This window comes from Microcaecilia unicolor, chromosome 3, assembly GCF_901765095.1.
Source record: "Microcaecilia unicolor chromosome 3, aMicUni1.1, whole genome shotgun sequence".
In the NCBI taxonomy this organism is placed as follows: domain Eukaryota; kingdom Metazoa; phylum Chordata; class Amphibia; order Gymnophiona; family Siphonopidae; genus Microcaecilia; species Microcaecilia unicolor.
The window spans coordinates 63,624,319-63,638,469 of NC_044033.1; the positions used below are offsets into that span (position 1 = coordinate 63,624,319).

Consider the following 14,151-nt stretch of genomic DNA (forward strand, 5'->3'; position numbering starts at 1 on the left):
ACTTCCAGCTAAAGAAGCAGCTGAACAACCAGCGCTGCCAAATCGCTCTCTCTCTCTCTGATGACAGAAGAAAGAAGGCACTTCGGTGTCCCCAGCCTTGGACGCAATCAGATTTACCTCTGGAGTTCTCTACCTGAGGCCAAACTGGAGAAGCACTGGTGCAGAATAACCATTTCGCTGAGACCAGGAGAAAACAGCAGGAAACGAGAGCTCACCGTTGGAAAAGCCCATGAAGTGGGCCACAGAGAAACGGAACAAGAGGTCCTCTGCCCACTCCATGGGGCGAGACGTTCCACCCTGTCAAAGAAGAAGCCATTGCCATAGAGTTCTCCAATGGGCCCACACCGCCTGGCCCACAACTTGTCCCGAAAGGCTAGAAGACGAACAGCACCAAAATCAGGTCCAGGCTGAAGATCGGCCACACCGTCTCCCGTGCCATCCACCACCCCCGAGGCGGAAGAAAGAGGCAAAGGGCTCCCAAGCCCAAGAGGCTTCAATCCGCAACCACCACCATCCACTGCAGAGGTGCCAAGGCATCTTTTCCACAGGGAGGAATTGCGGAGCCACCAATTCATGTGCAGCCATGCCAAGAACAGCCATGGAAGATGCCACTGACACTCCTGGGACACAGGAGACCACCTGCTGAGAAGCGAGAGCTGTAGATGTTGCATGTGAGCATAGCTCATGGCACTACCTCCAAAGTGGCTGCCACTGAGCCCAAGACATGAATGTACAGCCAGGCCTGAGGACTCAGCACCCCGAGCAGACTGCACACCTGAGTCTGAAGCTAGATCCTCCAGTCCTCGGTCAAGAAAAAATCGTACCAGAGCTGTCTGGGACAGGACAAGGTGGTTCATCAGAAAGGTGACCACCCAGCCTAAGGATTCCAACAGTGAGAAGACCCAGGAAGAGTAAGATTGATTCTCGATACCCAGCTAGAGCAGGGTGCACTCTGATGCCGTCCTTGGGGAGAATGCTGCAACACTCCTGAACCTAAGAAAAGGTGCACGGAGCCGTAGCCATGCCGAAAGGCAAAGGCCAGAAATGAACATGAGCATCCAGAACGGCCAACCGGAGAAACAGCAGAAGAGGGGGCCAAAGAGAAAACAGCAGAAATGCTTCCAAGAGGAGAAGTGCAGGGAATAATCCTAAATTGAAGTGTCTCTGCAATATAGCTAGCTGTCCAATACAAAGAAAAAGTGCAAAAGTTCAATAAAAGCCTAGAAACACTACAACATACAGCCAGATAGAGGTGCCATTGATACAGTGGAAGCTGGAGCTGGAATGTAAAAGTTTGACGAGTGTCAGAGTGCAATTCTAGAAAAGCAGAGCTGCTGTGGGAAACCAACACAGCTAACCTTTGGCACTGTAGCGTAGTGTTAGCTGTCCCAGCTATGCAATATGGAAGAGTGAAGTAAAATATGCCCCATATAAAAAGGAGCCGAGGGCCACAGCGTCTAATATGGTAGCACAAACCAGCCTTAAACCAGCAACCTTCAGATTGAAAGCCAGCCACCTTCCAGAAAAAAAAAACTATTTTCCTGTAGCTACTGCACCTGGAGATAATGCCCCCATGGCAGCACTGAGGTTCCATGGTTACCATGGAGACCAGAGAACTAGCCCCAGAAAATAATATGTAACATTTCCCACAGAAAGTAGAGCCAACAGCACTAAGCATAAAAATCCCTTGTAAACAAGGTTGCCAATTGGGCGGTTTTCCGCGACCCGCGGTGGGAAATTTTTGCCCGCTGCGAGTTGCGGTTTTTTGGGCTGGTTTTTGTTTTTTTTCGGTGGTTTTTGTGCGGTTTTTCAGGCCACTGGGGCAGAGCTAGTGACGTTTTGGGCGGGGCTAGTGACATTTTGGGCGGGGCTAGTGATGTTTTGGGTGGGGCCGATGACGAAGGGGTGGGGCCGATGACGGGAGAGGCGGGTCAATGACGGCGGAGGCGGGTCGATGACGGTGGGGCGGGGTTGATGACGGCGGGGTGGGGGTGTGAACTTTTTGGGCGGGTTTCGGGGCTGAGTACCTGGCAACACTGCTTGTAAAGAAGCAGAAAAAAAAAAGAACCAACAGCACCTGGTATTCCCACACAGTCTCCCATCCAAGTAAAAACCAGGCCCAACCCTGCTTAGCTTCAGAGATCAGAGCAGAACAGGCGCACTCAGGGTGGTGTGCCCATAGGCAATATCTATACTGCCAATATAAATACAGTTCCACAAAGGAACTGAGGGAAACTTTCAGGGTGTTTAAGCAACTACCCTCAGAGAAAAAACTGAGGGGACCGAAAAGTCTGTAAATGAAAATACTAAACAGGCACTTTCAGAGGCCCAACACACAAGGAACCCTGCTCTGATGCTGTTCACTGTTTCCCACTCCAGGAACAGCCTTTAACCAATGCAGGAACTATAAGAAAATCTTAACTCACCACAGACAGCGAGGCCTATTGAAGACTGCTACCATCAACGCACCCACTTAGGCAAACATGGCTTTCCAGCTCAGGTGAATCCTGCTGCCTCTGTGCAGAAAGGGACTACCCTGAAATGACTCTCTCCAAATAGAGGAAGACAGGGGAGCAATTGACCCTACTGCTCAGCTGGAGAGCAAACATCCCCTCTTTGGGGCAGGGTTCATCAGTGGAGACTGAGACAGGGAAAAAGCCAGAAATCTCCAAAGGCTGAACTAAAAAGTAACAGTCAGTTCCCTTACCAGACTTCTGTAACATATAGGTATAGGGAGCAGCAGAATGAACTTGGAGGAAAGATCAGAAGAACACAGCCCCAGAGACGCCCCCAGATCGGCTGGTATGCATCCCGAAAAACAAGGCACACCGCAGAAGGACCATCAGATTCCTTCTGAAAAACTACTACTACTACTTAACATTTCTAGAGCGCTACTAGGGTTACGCAGCGCTGTACAATTTAACAAAGAGAGACCGTCAAAAACCTTGCCGTCTAGAACCCATCTGCCCGAGATGGGCATAAAAGCTCCCCTGAGCCTGAGGCTATCAAGGGGGAACCAGAGAGGGGTCTCAACGACCCCACCTCCAACGTGGCACTCAGCCACCTTTCCTGGAACACCGAATCTACCGCAGAGGGTATAGCAAAGCCACTAGTGTACCCGAAGAAACCCCCAAAAGGAGCAGGCTATAGACAAATGCTGAGGGGGCAAAAGGCACTTCAGCCAGTGCACATGGAAAAAAAGGAGAGCGAAATCTGGGCACAAAACAATTCCCCTGAATCAGGAGAGGTCTGTACAAAGCCTGAAGGGGCCCCCATAGCAGAGGCAGGTCCCCCACAAACACAAACCCTGCAGTCCAGCTGACTGCGAAGCTGCCAATGTAGCCAAAAAACGGAAAGCGGGAGCCTCCTAAAGAAAATGGCACACGTGCCCGACGCCTCAGAGCGGGAATCCCGCTCAGGAGAAAGGAAGTCTCTGGTGCCTGCCTGTGCCTCCGTGCACCCGGCAATAGATGCCCCCCGCTGCCGCCAACTCTTGCTCACAACACAAGCCTCCTATGGTGGCCTCCGCCGCCAATACTGCGCATCCCCCAATGGCAGAAAAAAATGCAGTCACCGGAAACACGTAGCCAGACTTCCCGCTGACAGCGGGACCTCCAGGCAAGCCTGCCACCAAAACGGCTCAGCAGGCTACACACACACAGCAACTCCAGAGACACTGCCCCAAGGCTCCTCTTAGCAACCTGCTGCCCTATTGCAGCTGCAGAGCCTGTGTCCTGAATCACTCTTTTTTTTTACAGCAGCAAACATGAGGTCTGTTGTGGACTAGCGGTTTGTTTTTTGTTTTGTTACCCAAACTCTGGGAGGAAAAGGACCACGGGGTGAGGCAGGGACCCAGGCCACCAGGTATGCCCCTAAAGTTGGCACAGAGCCCAACCCCCCCCCCCCCCCCCCACAAGCTCAACTGGCCAAAAGGCCCAATAGCAGGCCCATGAGATGAATGCAGAAGCTGCAGAGACACCGTTTACCAGCTGCTGGAGATAGAGATATACTGAAGTGAAGAAGGTCAGGTATCACTGCCTTCAGCTTTGTAATCTCTGTTTCCACCTGCTGGTAGACGGACACAACTCACCAGTTCCAGCTCCATACTCTAAGGAAACCTATTTTTCAGACATTTTTCCATACTGTTCATCTGCAGTATGTCCAAATCTCAAGGGGACATGTCAGGGGCATGTTAAGGGTGGGATCTGGGCATTCCTAAGACTTAAGATGTTATTCAGCCATAATGGAACAAACCAAAACTAAAACTAAGATGTTTTGAGCTAGACTTGTTTTTATAACAAATAAGGCACATAAAGGTGCCCTAAATGACCAGATGACCTCTGGAGGGAATCAGGGATGACTCCCTAATACCCCCCCAGTGGTCACAGCCTCTATGACAGCCTCAGCCTCAGATGTTATAGCCAGGTCTATTACAGCTGCATGCAGGTCCCTGGAGTAGTGTAGTGGTCGGTGCAATGCACTATGGAGTGGAGGACCCAGGTTCCTATCTCCCTGTACCGGTCACATTTGTGGTAGAAACTGTGATGCCTCCCAAAGTCACCAAAACCCTATTGTACCCACATATAGGTGCCTCCTTCACTCATAAGAGCTATTACAGTGCTGTAACTGTGGGGGGCAGGAGGTTTTGAGTGGGTTTCAGAGAACTCAGGGGACAAGATAAGGGAGCAAAGTTGAGAAGCGAATATGGGAGCATTTTTATGAAGTGCACAGAAGTGCCCTCTAGGGTGCCCCATTGCTCTCCTGAAATGTCTGAGGGACCAGTCTGCTCCACCTACATCCCAATGGCTTGATTTTCTACATTTTAAATTTATTCTTTTTTTCCCCAAAAATGTACCAAAAAATAAACGTCCAAAGCACAAAATGTTGTTCGAAAACAGTATTTTCGGAAAAAAAAAAAAAAAGATACACCTTTTTCTTTTTTGAAAATGACCTTCTTTCCTATTCAGATATTGGACGTTTTTTGCAAAACATCCAAAGTTGGACAGACATCATATCGAAAATGCCCGTCCACGTAACTTTGTAAGTCTAAATGCTTTGAAAATATGCCTCATTGGTTTTTACATACAGTACTGTGACCACAGTAGGGCTGTCACCTTGTCCAAGACCATATCTGGACAGTTTCCCCTCCTTCTTGCCAAACTCTGTCTCTCTTTTCATACTTGCGTCCAGCTTGCAAGTCTTGAAATCTAAACCATTAATTACTAAATGGCCACAACCAGTGGCGTAGGAAGGGGGGGGGGCAGGAGGGGCGGTCCACCCCGGGTGCACGCGCTTGGGGGATGCCGGCCCCGCTGGTTCCCTGCTCCCTCTGCCCCGGCCGGAACAGGTTACTTCCTGTTCCGGGGCAGAGAGAGCAGGGAACCAGCAGGGCCGACGAAGCTCCGAGTGACGTGCACTCGGGGTGGGTTGGCCCTCCCGCAGGTAAGAAAGCGGTCCGGGGGGGGGGTTCGCTCCGGAGGGGGGGTGCGCGCCGTGCTGCACCCTGGGGGGGGGGGGTGCAGCGGCGACCCGCCCCGGGTGTCATTAGCCCTCGCTACGGCACTGGCCACAACAGTATCTGCTGTTTAAATTCTAACTAAAGTTGTGTGGCAAAAGAGATTAATTTTGTATAAAGCACTTCTCTCCTCTTGCCAGGTGGAGTTGTGGTGCAGGGAGAAAGAAGGAAGAGAAGGAAATCTAGAATCAACAGTTAATGCCCCTGTAATGTCCCTAATAATGCTGCGCCTGGTCACAAAAACAGACTCCAGGTGTTATTAATTGCTAGGCAAAGAAACAAACTAGCTGAGTAAAATCCAGATATGTAGCAACCTTATTTCACCCCCCTCCCCACACACACACCTTTTACAAAGCCTTGCTAGCAGCTGCCCTGTGGCAATGCTGACACAGCTCATTCACTTTCAAGGGGGGCGGAGTTAATCTGTAGGCATCTGGCTTCTATTATTGCTGCACAATATCACTTTAGGAAGTTTATGCTTGCAGTAACATTAGAAGCTTGGATCCCACTTTACACTATCATACTTAAAAAAGAATTTAAACATTAAGAACTGAATTATAAAAGATACACGGATTCCATGATCACAGCCTATAGTAAGTTATAACTGTCCATTTATTTTATTTATTCACTTTATTAATTTGTCATCATCCAGTATTTGATATACCAGCATTTGGAGACATAAAATAACATCAAGAAAGTCTGCATGCCATGACAAACTGCTATAGCACAAATCGGTGCAAAAAATGTATAAATGAGGAAATCACACAAGTTGGAACAGAAGTAGCACAACACAGAGCACAGAGTCAGAGAAACAGGAGAAGCTATTAGCCGATACCTACGGGGGATATAAATGATCAGAAACAAAAAAGAAAGACCAAAATAACAGGACTGGACTTCAAAATTAATTGCCAGAATAGTTCAAATATTCATGTTTTTATCCCTGTTTTACATTTTTGAAAGAAGCTCTCCATTCTCAGGGATAAAAGCAGTGTGTTCTACAGGGAAGGAGCCATCACAGACAAAACAAGTCTGCTGTGTAAAATCAAAACGAATCTTACAGTAGGTAGGTACAATGAGTAGATTAACTTGTGTTGAGTGCAAGGAGCACTGAGTCTGATACGGAGTCAACATAGATTCAAGCAGTTTGGCAGTCCAGAATATGCAGGAAGTCATCATCAATAATTTAGCCCTGATTCTTCCAACTATGGGCAGCCAGTGCTGTTCCATCAGAAGAGGGGTATCACGGTCCCTTATAAATGATCTTAACCACTATATTTTGAATGAGTTGGATCCACTTCAGATTAAACTGTGTAGCATCCAATAGTGAATTTCAATAATCTAATCTGCTGATGGCAATTGCATGAATTAGTGTCTTCAAAGCTTCCATATCCACATGGGTATTAACATGACTAACATTTAGGCACTCATACTTACTTCAGCCATAAAGCTAGTTTAGATATGCACGCCTAAGTGCTGCAGGGATGCATGTAACTTAATGTCCCGTAAATTGTGCATGTAAGTGGGAGATATGCTGGTGTCCCACACCCATGCTCTGTCCCCGTGTATGCTCTCCTTGCAAATACATGTTTTGTAATTTAAGTGGGTATTTGTAGAATAGTATTTAAGAGTCACACTAGCATGAAAATACTAGCATTCTAAACATTTGTAAGAGTAAATGTGAGCTCGTAGGTTACAGAACTGCCTCAAAAGGGGGTAATTCACAACATGCCTACCCAAAACATCAAAGTATGGAACAAAAAACCTATTACCCACGGGCAACATCATCAGAGAGGAAAGAAAGGACTTAGACTTAAATACCAAGAAGACAGACAACTGATAGAAATCATCACCACATCGAACCCAATTGAACCCCACCAGTTAATACAAATAGGCTACATCAATGCCAGATCAGCAGTTAATAAAACCACGATAATAACCGACTGGATCACAACCGATCACCTCGATTTCTTACTTATTAGCGAAACTTGGATCTATGATGTGAAAGACCCCATAATCTTAGAGCTCTGTCCTCCAGGTTACAAAATTACCCACTGGACAAGAGACGGAAAAAGAGGAGGAGGAATAGCTATAATTCTCAATTCACAATCACAACAACAGCAGAATCCATTCTTCCCCAACTCGAAATAGCCTCAGTCAGAATCAACTACCCAACCCTATGTGACCACCTCAACCTAATCCTATTTTACAGACCCCCAGGCAACTGGCATGACTCCCAAACACATTTTATGGATTTCATATCGAACACTTGTATCGCCACTCAAAACCTTCTCATAATAGGTGACATCAACCTTCACCTTGAAGATACTGACTCAAGTAACATACGCGAATGCAAGGACTTCCTCAAACTATGGGAGCTCCAATGGCCAAACACGCAACCCACCCACAACAAAGGACACACTCTAGATATCACTACGCACAAATTCTCATCAGAACAAACTTTCACACTAATAGATACAAAATGGACACCTACGCTATGGTCAGATCACTGCAGAGCAAACCTCTCCCTTCACTGGCGAACAAAAAAGGCAAAACAAAAACAAGAACAACAAACCTATTCTAAGAGAGGCAAAACAGACCCACTAACATTCTGGCAACAATTCTATACTGACGAATGGACAATACCTATAGACTCACCCCAATTTCTCCAACAATGGGACGACAGATGCAAAACCGTACTAGACAACATAGCACCGCTACAAACCAGAACCTCACGCAGAAAAAACTCAATACCATGGTTTAACGAAGAATTAAAAGAACTAAAAACACAAGTCAGAAGACTAGAAAGAGCATGGAGCAAGAAAAAAGACGAAACCACACTCAAAAACTGGAAACAACTACAAAGAAAATACAAATACACCATTAGACAAACTAAAAGAACATATTATAAAACCAAAATAGGACCAAACTACAAGATACACACAAACACTTTTCACTCGTAAACAAACTACTAAACACTACACCGGCCACTAATATGGATACCCCATCTGCAACCAATCTTGCAAACTGAAAAATGAAAAAATTATAAAGCTTCGACTTATGATACCAACCAACACAACTGATTACACAAACCTCCTCAAATGCCTAGACCCAATACCTGGGGAACACTCAGCAGATCGATCATGGACCAACTTTGATACACTCTCGCTCAAAGGCATCTCACAATCGCTTGGCAGATACGCCAAGTCGCAATGCAAACTAGACATCTGCCCGACTAGCCTAATTAGATCAGGCCCTAAACAATTCAAAACAGACCTCGCGAAACACAAACTACAGGCTTCAAAATGGTCTCTTTCCCATGGAGAAAAGAAACATCTTACTCACTCCTCTACCTAAAGATGCCAAGAAAGACACAATGGACATAACCAATTACCGCACAGTAGCATCTATACCCCTCATAACCAAACTCACGGAGGGTATAGTGACGAAACAACTCACTGAATACTTAGATAAACACTCAATTCTGCACGAGTCCCAACCAGGATTTAGGACGAATCACAGCACTGAAACTGTTCTAGTGTCTGCAATGAACTCATTCAAACAAGCAATTGCAACCGGCAATAGCATACTCCTCCTACAATTCGACATGTCCAGTGCCTTCGACATGGTCAATCATGGAATACTATTACATATACTAGAATACTTTGGAACAGGAGGTACAGTCCTCAAATGGTTCAGAGGATTCCTGACCACAAGATCATACCAAGTAACAACAAAGACGGACATATCAGAACCATGGACACCTGAATATGGAGTCCCCCAAGGATCCCCCCCCTTTCACCAACCCTCTTCAACCTAATGATGACACCTTTAGCCAAATTACTAGCCAACCAAAACCTCAACCCTTTTATATATATATATATATATATATATATATATGCAGATGATGTCACGATTTATATCCCGTTTAAACACAACCTAAATGAAATCACCAACGAGATCAACCAAAGCCTCCAAATCATGCACTCCTGGGCGGATGCATTCCAAATAAACTCAACACAGAAAAAACACAATGTCTTGTACTCACATCACAATATAACACAAACAACTTCACCACCATAACCACACCATACTGTTGCCTTCCCATCTCACAAAATTTGAAAATTCTCGGAGTTACCATTGATCGAAACCTCACACTCGATGCCCACATGAAGAATACGATGAAAAAGATGTTCCAATCCATGTGGAAACTCAAAAGAGTAAAACCTTTCTTCCCGAGATACATCTTCCGTTCCCTGGTACAATCGATGGTACTGAGTCACCTGGACTACTGCAATGCACTGTATGCTGGATGCAAAGAACAGATCAAAAAAACTCCAAACAGCCCAAAATACCGCCGCCAGACTCATATTTGGAAAAACTAAATATGAAAGTGCAAAACCCCTAAGAGAGAAACTTCACTGGCTCCCACTTAAGGAATGCATCAAATTCAAGATCTGCACGATTATTCACAAAATCATCCACGCAGACGCCCCAACCTATATGCTAAACCTCGTGGACTTGCCTCCCAGAAATGCCAAAAGATCATCACGCAAATTCCTGAATCTACACTTCCCCAGCTGCAAAGGACTAAAATACAAGCAGATTCATGCTTCTCTTACATGAGTATACAACTGTGGAATGCATTACCTACTACCTTGAAAACCATTGAAGAAATAACCAACTTTTGAAAATCTCTGAAGACACACCTCTTCAACAAAGCTTACAAAGAGAACCCATAATCTTACTAAATCACCTCGCCAACTAGCCCAGCTACGACAGTCTTATTTCTTTACCTATCCACCTAATCCTTTTCTTCTTTCCCTATCTAATACTTTTACATCACTAATCATATCTAATATCCTGGAATGACAAAACCACAACAGAACTCTGTAAGCCCCATTGAGCCTGCAAATAGGTGGGAAAATGTGGGATACAAATGCAATAAATAAATAAATAAAGGAAGTACTAACATTTTCAAAGCAAATGACCATAAATGTGGGGAAATGTGGCTACACGCTATTTTTTTTTAACTATGCCTATATCTTCAATAGCATTTAGTTTGCAGATGGGCTTTCACATGGGCAGAGTTTTGGGTATGAGTGAGTACAGAATGCACACTTATAGATGCAACATAGTATTTTGTAAAGTACTACTACTACTACAAATCATTTCTATAGCGCTACATGTGTATCTCTGGAATCTAGGCACAAGCATTAACACCAGCTCTGTGGCTGTAGAAGTACATGCACCAAATGCTCACATATGTACATACCAGTTACGCTGGTATACTGTAAAGGAAAGTAGGTGTCTACTTTCCTTTACAAAATAGACTTCAATTAGCCTCCCTTAAAATGTAAGCACCCCTTTACAGAACTGCCCTCTAAAGGCGCAGCTGAGCTCAAAAAATTGTATCTGTTCGTAATCATCAACATTTATATATTACACAGTCAATTAAAAAAACTAAGCAGTTTACAACATAAAAAATAAATAGTGGGTGAACAAGGACCAAAACAGAAACAAAGGAACAAGAAAAAGTTAAAATATAATTTAATACACTGTATAAGCATAATTATTTAAAGAAAAAAAGGAAATGTGGAGAGAAGACAAGTACAGAAGGTAAAGGGTAAAGCTACCACATCTCCATACAACCACCAGAGGTACACCCCAAGTTTATTAAGTACGTTCAGGTTTATTTCACTTGATTAACTGCTTACAAAAGATCCATCAAAGCAGAGTACAGTAAACAATATAAAACATAGGACATACAGAGGGATATAATCGAACGGGGTGCCCAGGTTTTCCTGAGGGCGTCCTCGCAGGACATCCCTGCGAAGGGGCGGGGAAACCCGTATTATCAAAACAAGATGGGTGTCCATCTTTCATTTTGATAACATAGTCAGGGACGCCCAAATTTCAACATTTAGGTCGATCTTAGAGATGGTCGACATAAATGTTGAGATGGCTGTCCCCGGTTTTCGGCGATAATGGAAACCGAGGACGCCCATCTCAAAAACGACCAAATCCAACTCATTTGGTCATGGGAGGAGCCAGCATTTGTAGTGCACTGGTCCCCCTGACACCAACCGGGCACCCTAGGGGGGCACTGCAGTGGACTAACTGATGCACTAACTGAACAGAAAAAGCCCTTCCCTTACCGATCCCTTAGCGATTCGGAAAGGAGCGGGCATGCATGAAGGAAATAGCATGCAAATGAGCTGCTCGCTGTTAGCTCATTTGCACATGATTTCCTTCCTAAGGAGGGGAAGCCAGTGCAGAGCAGCCAAGCGTTAGGCGTTGCTGCTCTGCGCATGCCAAAGACGGCTTCATACACACAGACAAGCTGCGTGTATAATAGCCGTCTACAACCTTAAAAAAACACATCCAGGTGAAAACGCCCAAGTGCTGGTCAGGGACGTCTTTTTTTTTTTTTTTTTTTTGAGTGTGGGTGAAGGATGTCCAAGTGTTAGGCGCCTTCGCTATGCCTCTGTCCCTGCGACGGGCAGTTGAGGATCTCCAAAATGTGGATGTTTCTGTGAGAAGGACATCCATGCCTTTGCTATGCCTCTGACACTCCCTTTATTTATTTGGATTTTGGATCACAAGTAGCAGCAGTGGGATTTGAACCGGCCACCTCTGGATTGCAAGACCAGTGCTCTAACCACTAGGCCACTCCTCCACTCCACTCCCTTGAAATTTGGCCGTCCCTGTGGGGGGGGGGGGGCAGTTCAGGACGTCCAAAATGTTTGAAAGAAGGACGTCCATGCCTTCGCTATGCCTCCGCTGACACACACACACCTCCTCCCCCCAGGGAGGGAGGAGTGGCCTAGTGGTTAGAGCACCATACTGCTGCGATGGACCCGAGTATGATATCTGAGGCTGGCAAAAAAAGTTTTTAAAGTTGTTTTTTTCAGGGTGGGAGGGAGTTAGTCACCACTGGGGGAGTCAGGGGAGGTCATCCCCGATTCCCTCCGGTGGTCATCTGGTCAGTTCGGGCAGCTTTTTGAGGCTTGGTCATAAGAAAAAGGGACCAAGTAAAGTTGGCCAAGTGCTCGTCAGGGACGCCCTTCTTTTTTCCATTATTGCTCGAGGACGCCTATCTGTTAGGCACGCCCCAGTCCCGCCTTTGTTACGCCTCCGACACGCCCCCGAGAACTTTGGTCATCCCCATGACGGGAAGCAGTTGAGGATGCAAAATCGGCTTTCGATTATGCCGATTTGGGCGACCTTGAGAGGACGCCCATCTCCCGATTTGTGTCGAAAGATGGGTGCCCTCTTTCGAAAATAAGCCTGATATTGTCCAAAATAACTCCAATATCATAACAGGAAAGAAAAGTAGGAATGCTACAGCATAATAGTAGGCTTTAATACTGTTTCAAAGATGCTTTAATCAGCTTGGTTGTTTCTAGGATGCATCTGAAAAGACTGTCCTTTCATTTCCTGAAATATGATTTGTAACAAATTTTTAAAGAGTAACATTTGCTATAAAAGCCAAGTGAATTCAAAAAGAAAATGGTTTCTTGTACTGCTCTAATTATATCTCCGCTTTTGACGAAGAGTTAAAAATAAAACTAATATTCCAACTAAATATCAAGCATCTACAAATAAGTGAAATCTTTTAGCTAAAAATAATAATGCAGTCTCTTAGCAGACCTTTAAATTATGCCTCCCAAGAAAGCTTGGAAACATAGCACATGACTCAGAGGCAGGGAAACTGGGAAGTGGAAATGGGGGGGAGGGGGGGAATCCACCAGTTGCCTAAGACTATTTTTCTTTCCCAAACCACCATTCCAAGATGATCTGGGTTTTGCAAATGTAGGCATTCCAATAGGAAAATTTAAGATGACAGATCCTGTAAAGGTTTGAAACTGGAGGTAAGAATATCAGGCCTAAATAAAATTGTCTATGTGCGACTGGAGTCAGCTGGGCACTTCAATTTAGCCATCTGTGCTGTGCTCTCTGGGAACCTGAAGGGCTTAATCAGATCTGAAGTAGTCTACAGGGAGAAAAATAGACTGAATACCGCCTGTTAACCAGGGCTTAAATATAATAGTAGTCTTCTGCTATTTTTATAATGTGTGCAGGAATTCAATCTTCTCCACTTCAGCGAGTATTCTTGCTTTCTTGGTTACTAAAGCTTTCTTTAACATGCAATATAGACACTTCCGATTCTACAAAATCATCAAAGGGGAGACAGGGATCAAAACAACAAATATGCATTTAATTAAAGAAAAAAATACAAACTCGCAATCAAATTTTTAAAAAAACCTATTTTCATACCTGCCTAAATTTTGCTCGGGCCTCTTTTTCCTTCATTCTTCCATGTGCAACTAAGTAGTCAAACACTTCTCCTGTGTTCAGAAGGATATGAAATAGCAAATCAATCTCTTTGTGCATGATAACCATTATTAATCAACTTAAAAACAATATTTTTATTTGTGAAAATATAAAGTGGGTAGGGGTAGGACATCTATATCACTAAACTCATTCACCAGTTGGATGACATCCTCTCTAAAAAGCCTTTGAGCTGTTATTCAGCTCCACAGACCTTATTAGCAAAAGGTCTCCACTGTAACAACTAAAACGTCATAAAGGGGCAAATTTTAGAACTGAATACACTAGTGAAAATTCCATGTGTA

At 44.9% G+C, this 14,151-nt stretch overlaps 1 protein-coding gene and 1 pseudogene across 6 annotated transcripts in view; both read right to left on the reverse strand.

Annotated features, from left to right (window-relative positions):
• MARK1 (microtubule affinity regulating kinase 1) overlaps positions 1-14,151 on the reverse strand; it is a 251,751-nt gene that overhangs the window by 111,324 nt on the left and 126,276 nt on the right. For all 6 annotated transcript variants that reach the window (XM_030196008.1, XM_030196005.1, XM_030196007.1 and 3 more), the window contains exon 6: positions 13,793-13,863. In XM_030196008.1, coding sequence (XP_030051868.1) covers positions 13,793-13,863 — 71 coding nt within the window. The remainder of the gene's footprint in view (positions 1-13,792; positions 13,864-14,151) is intronic.
• Positions 2,066-2,184, reverse strand: LOC115467457 (annotated as a pseudogene).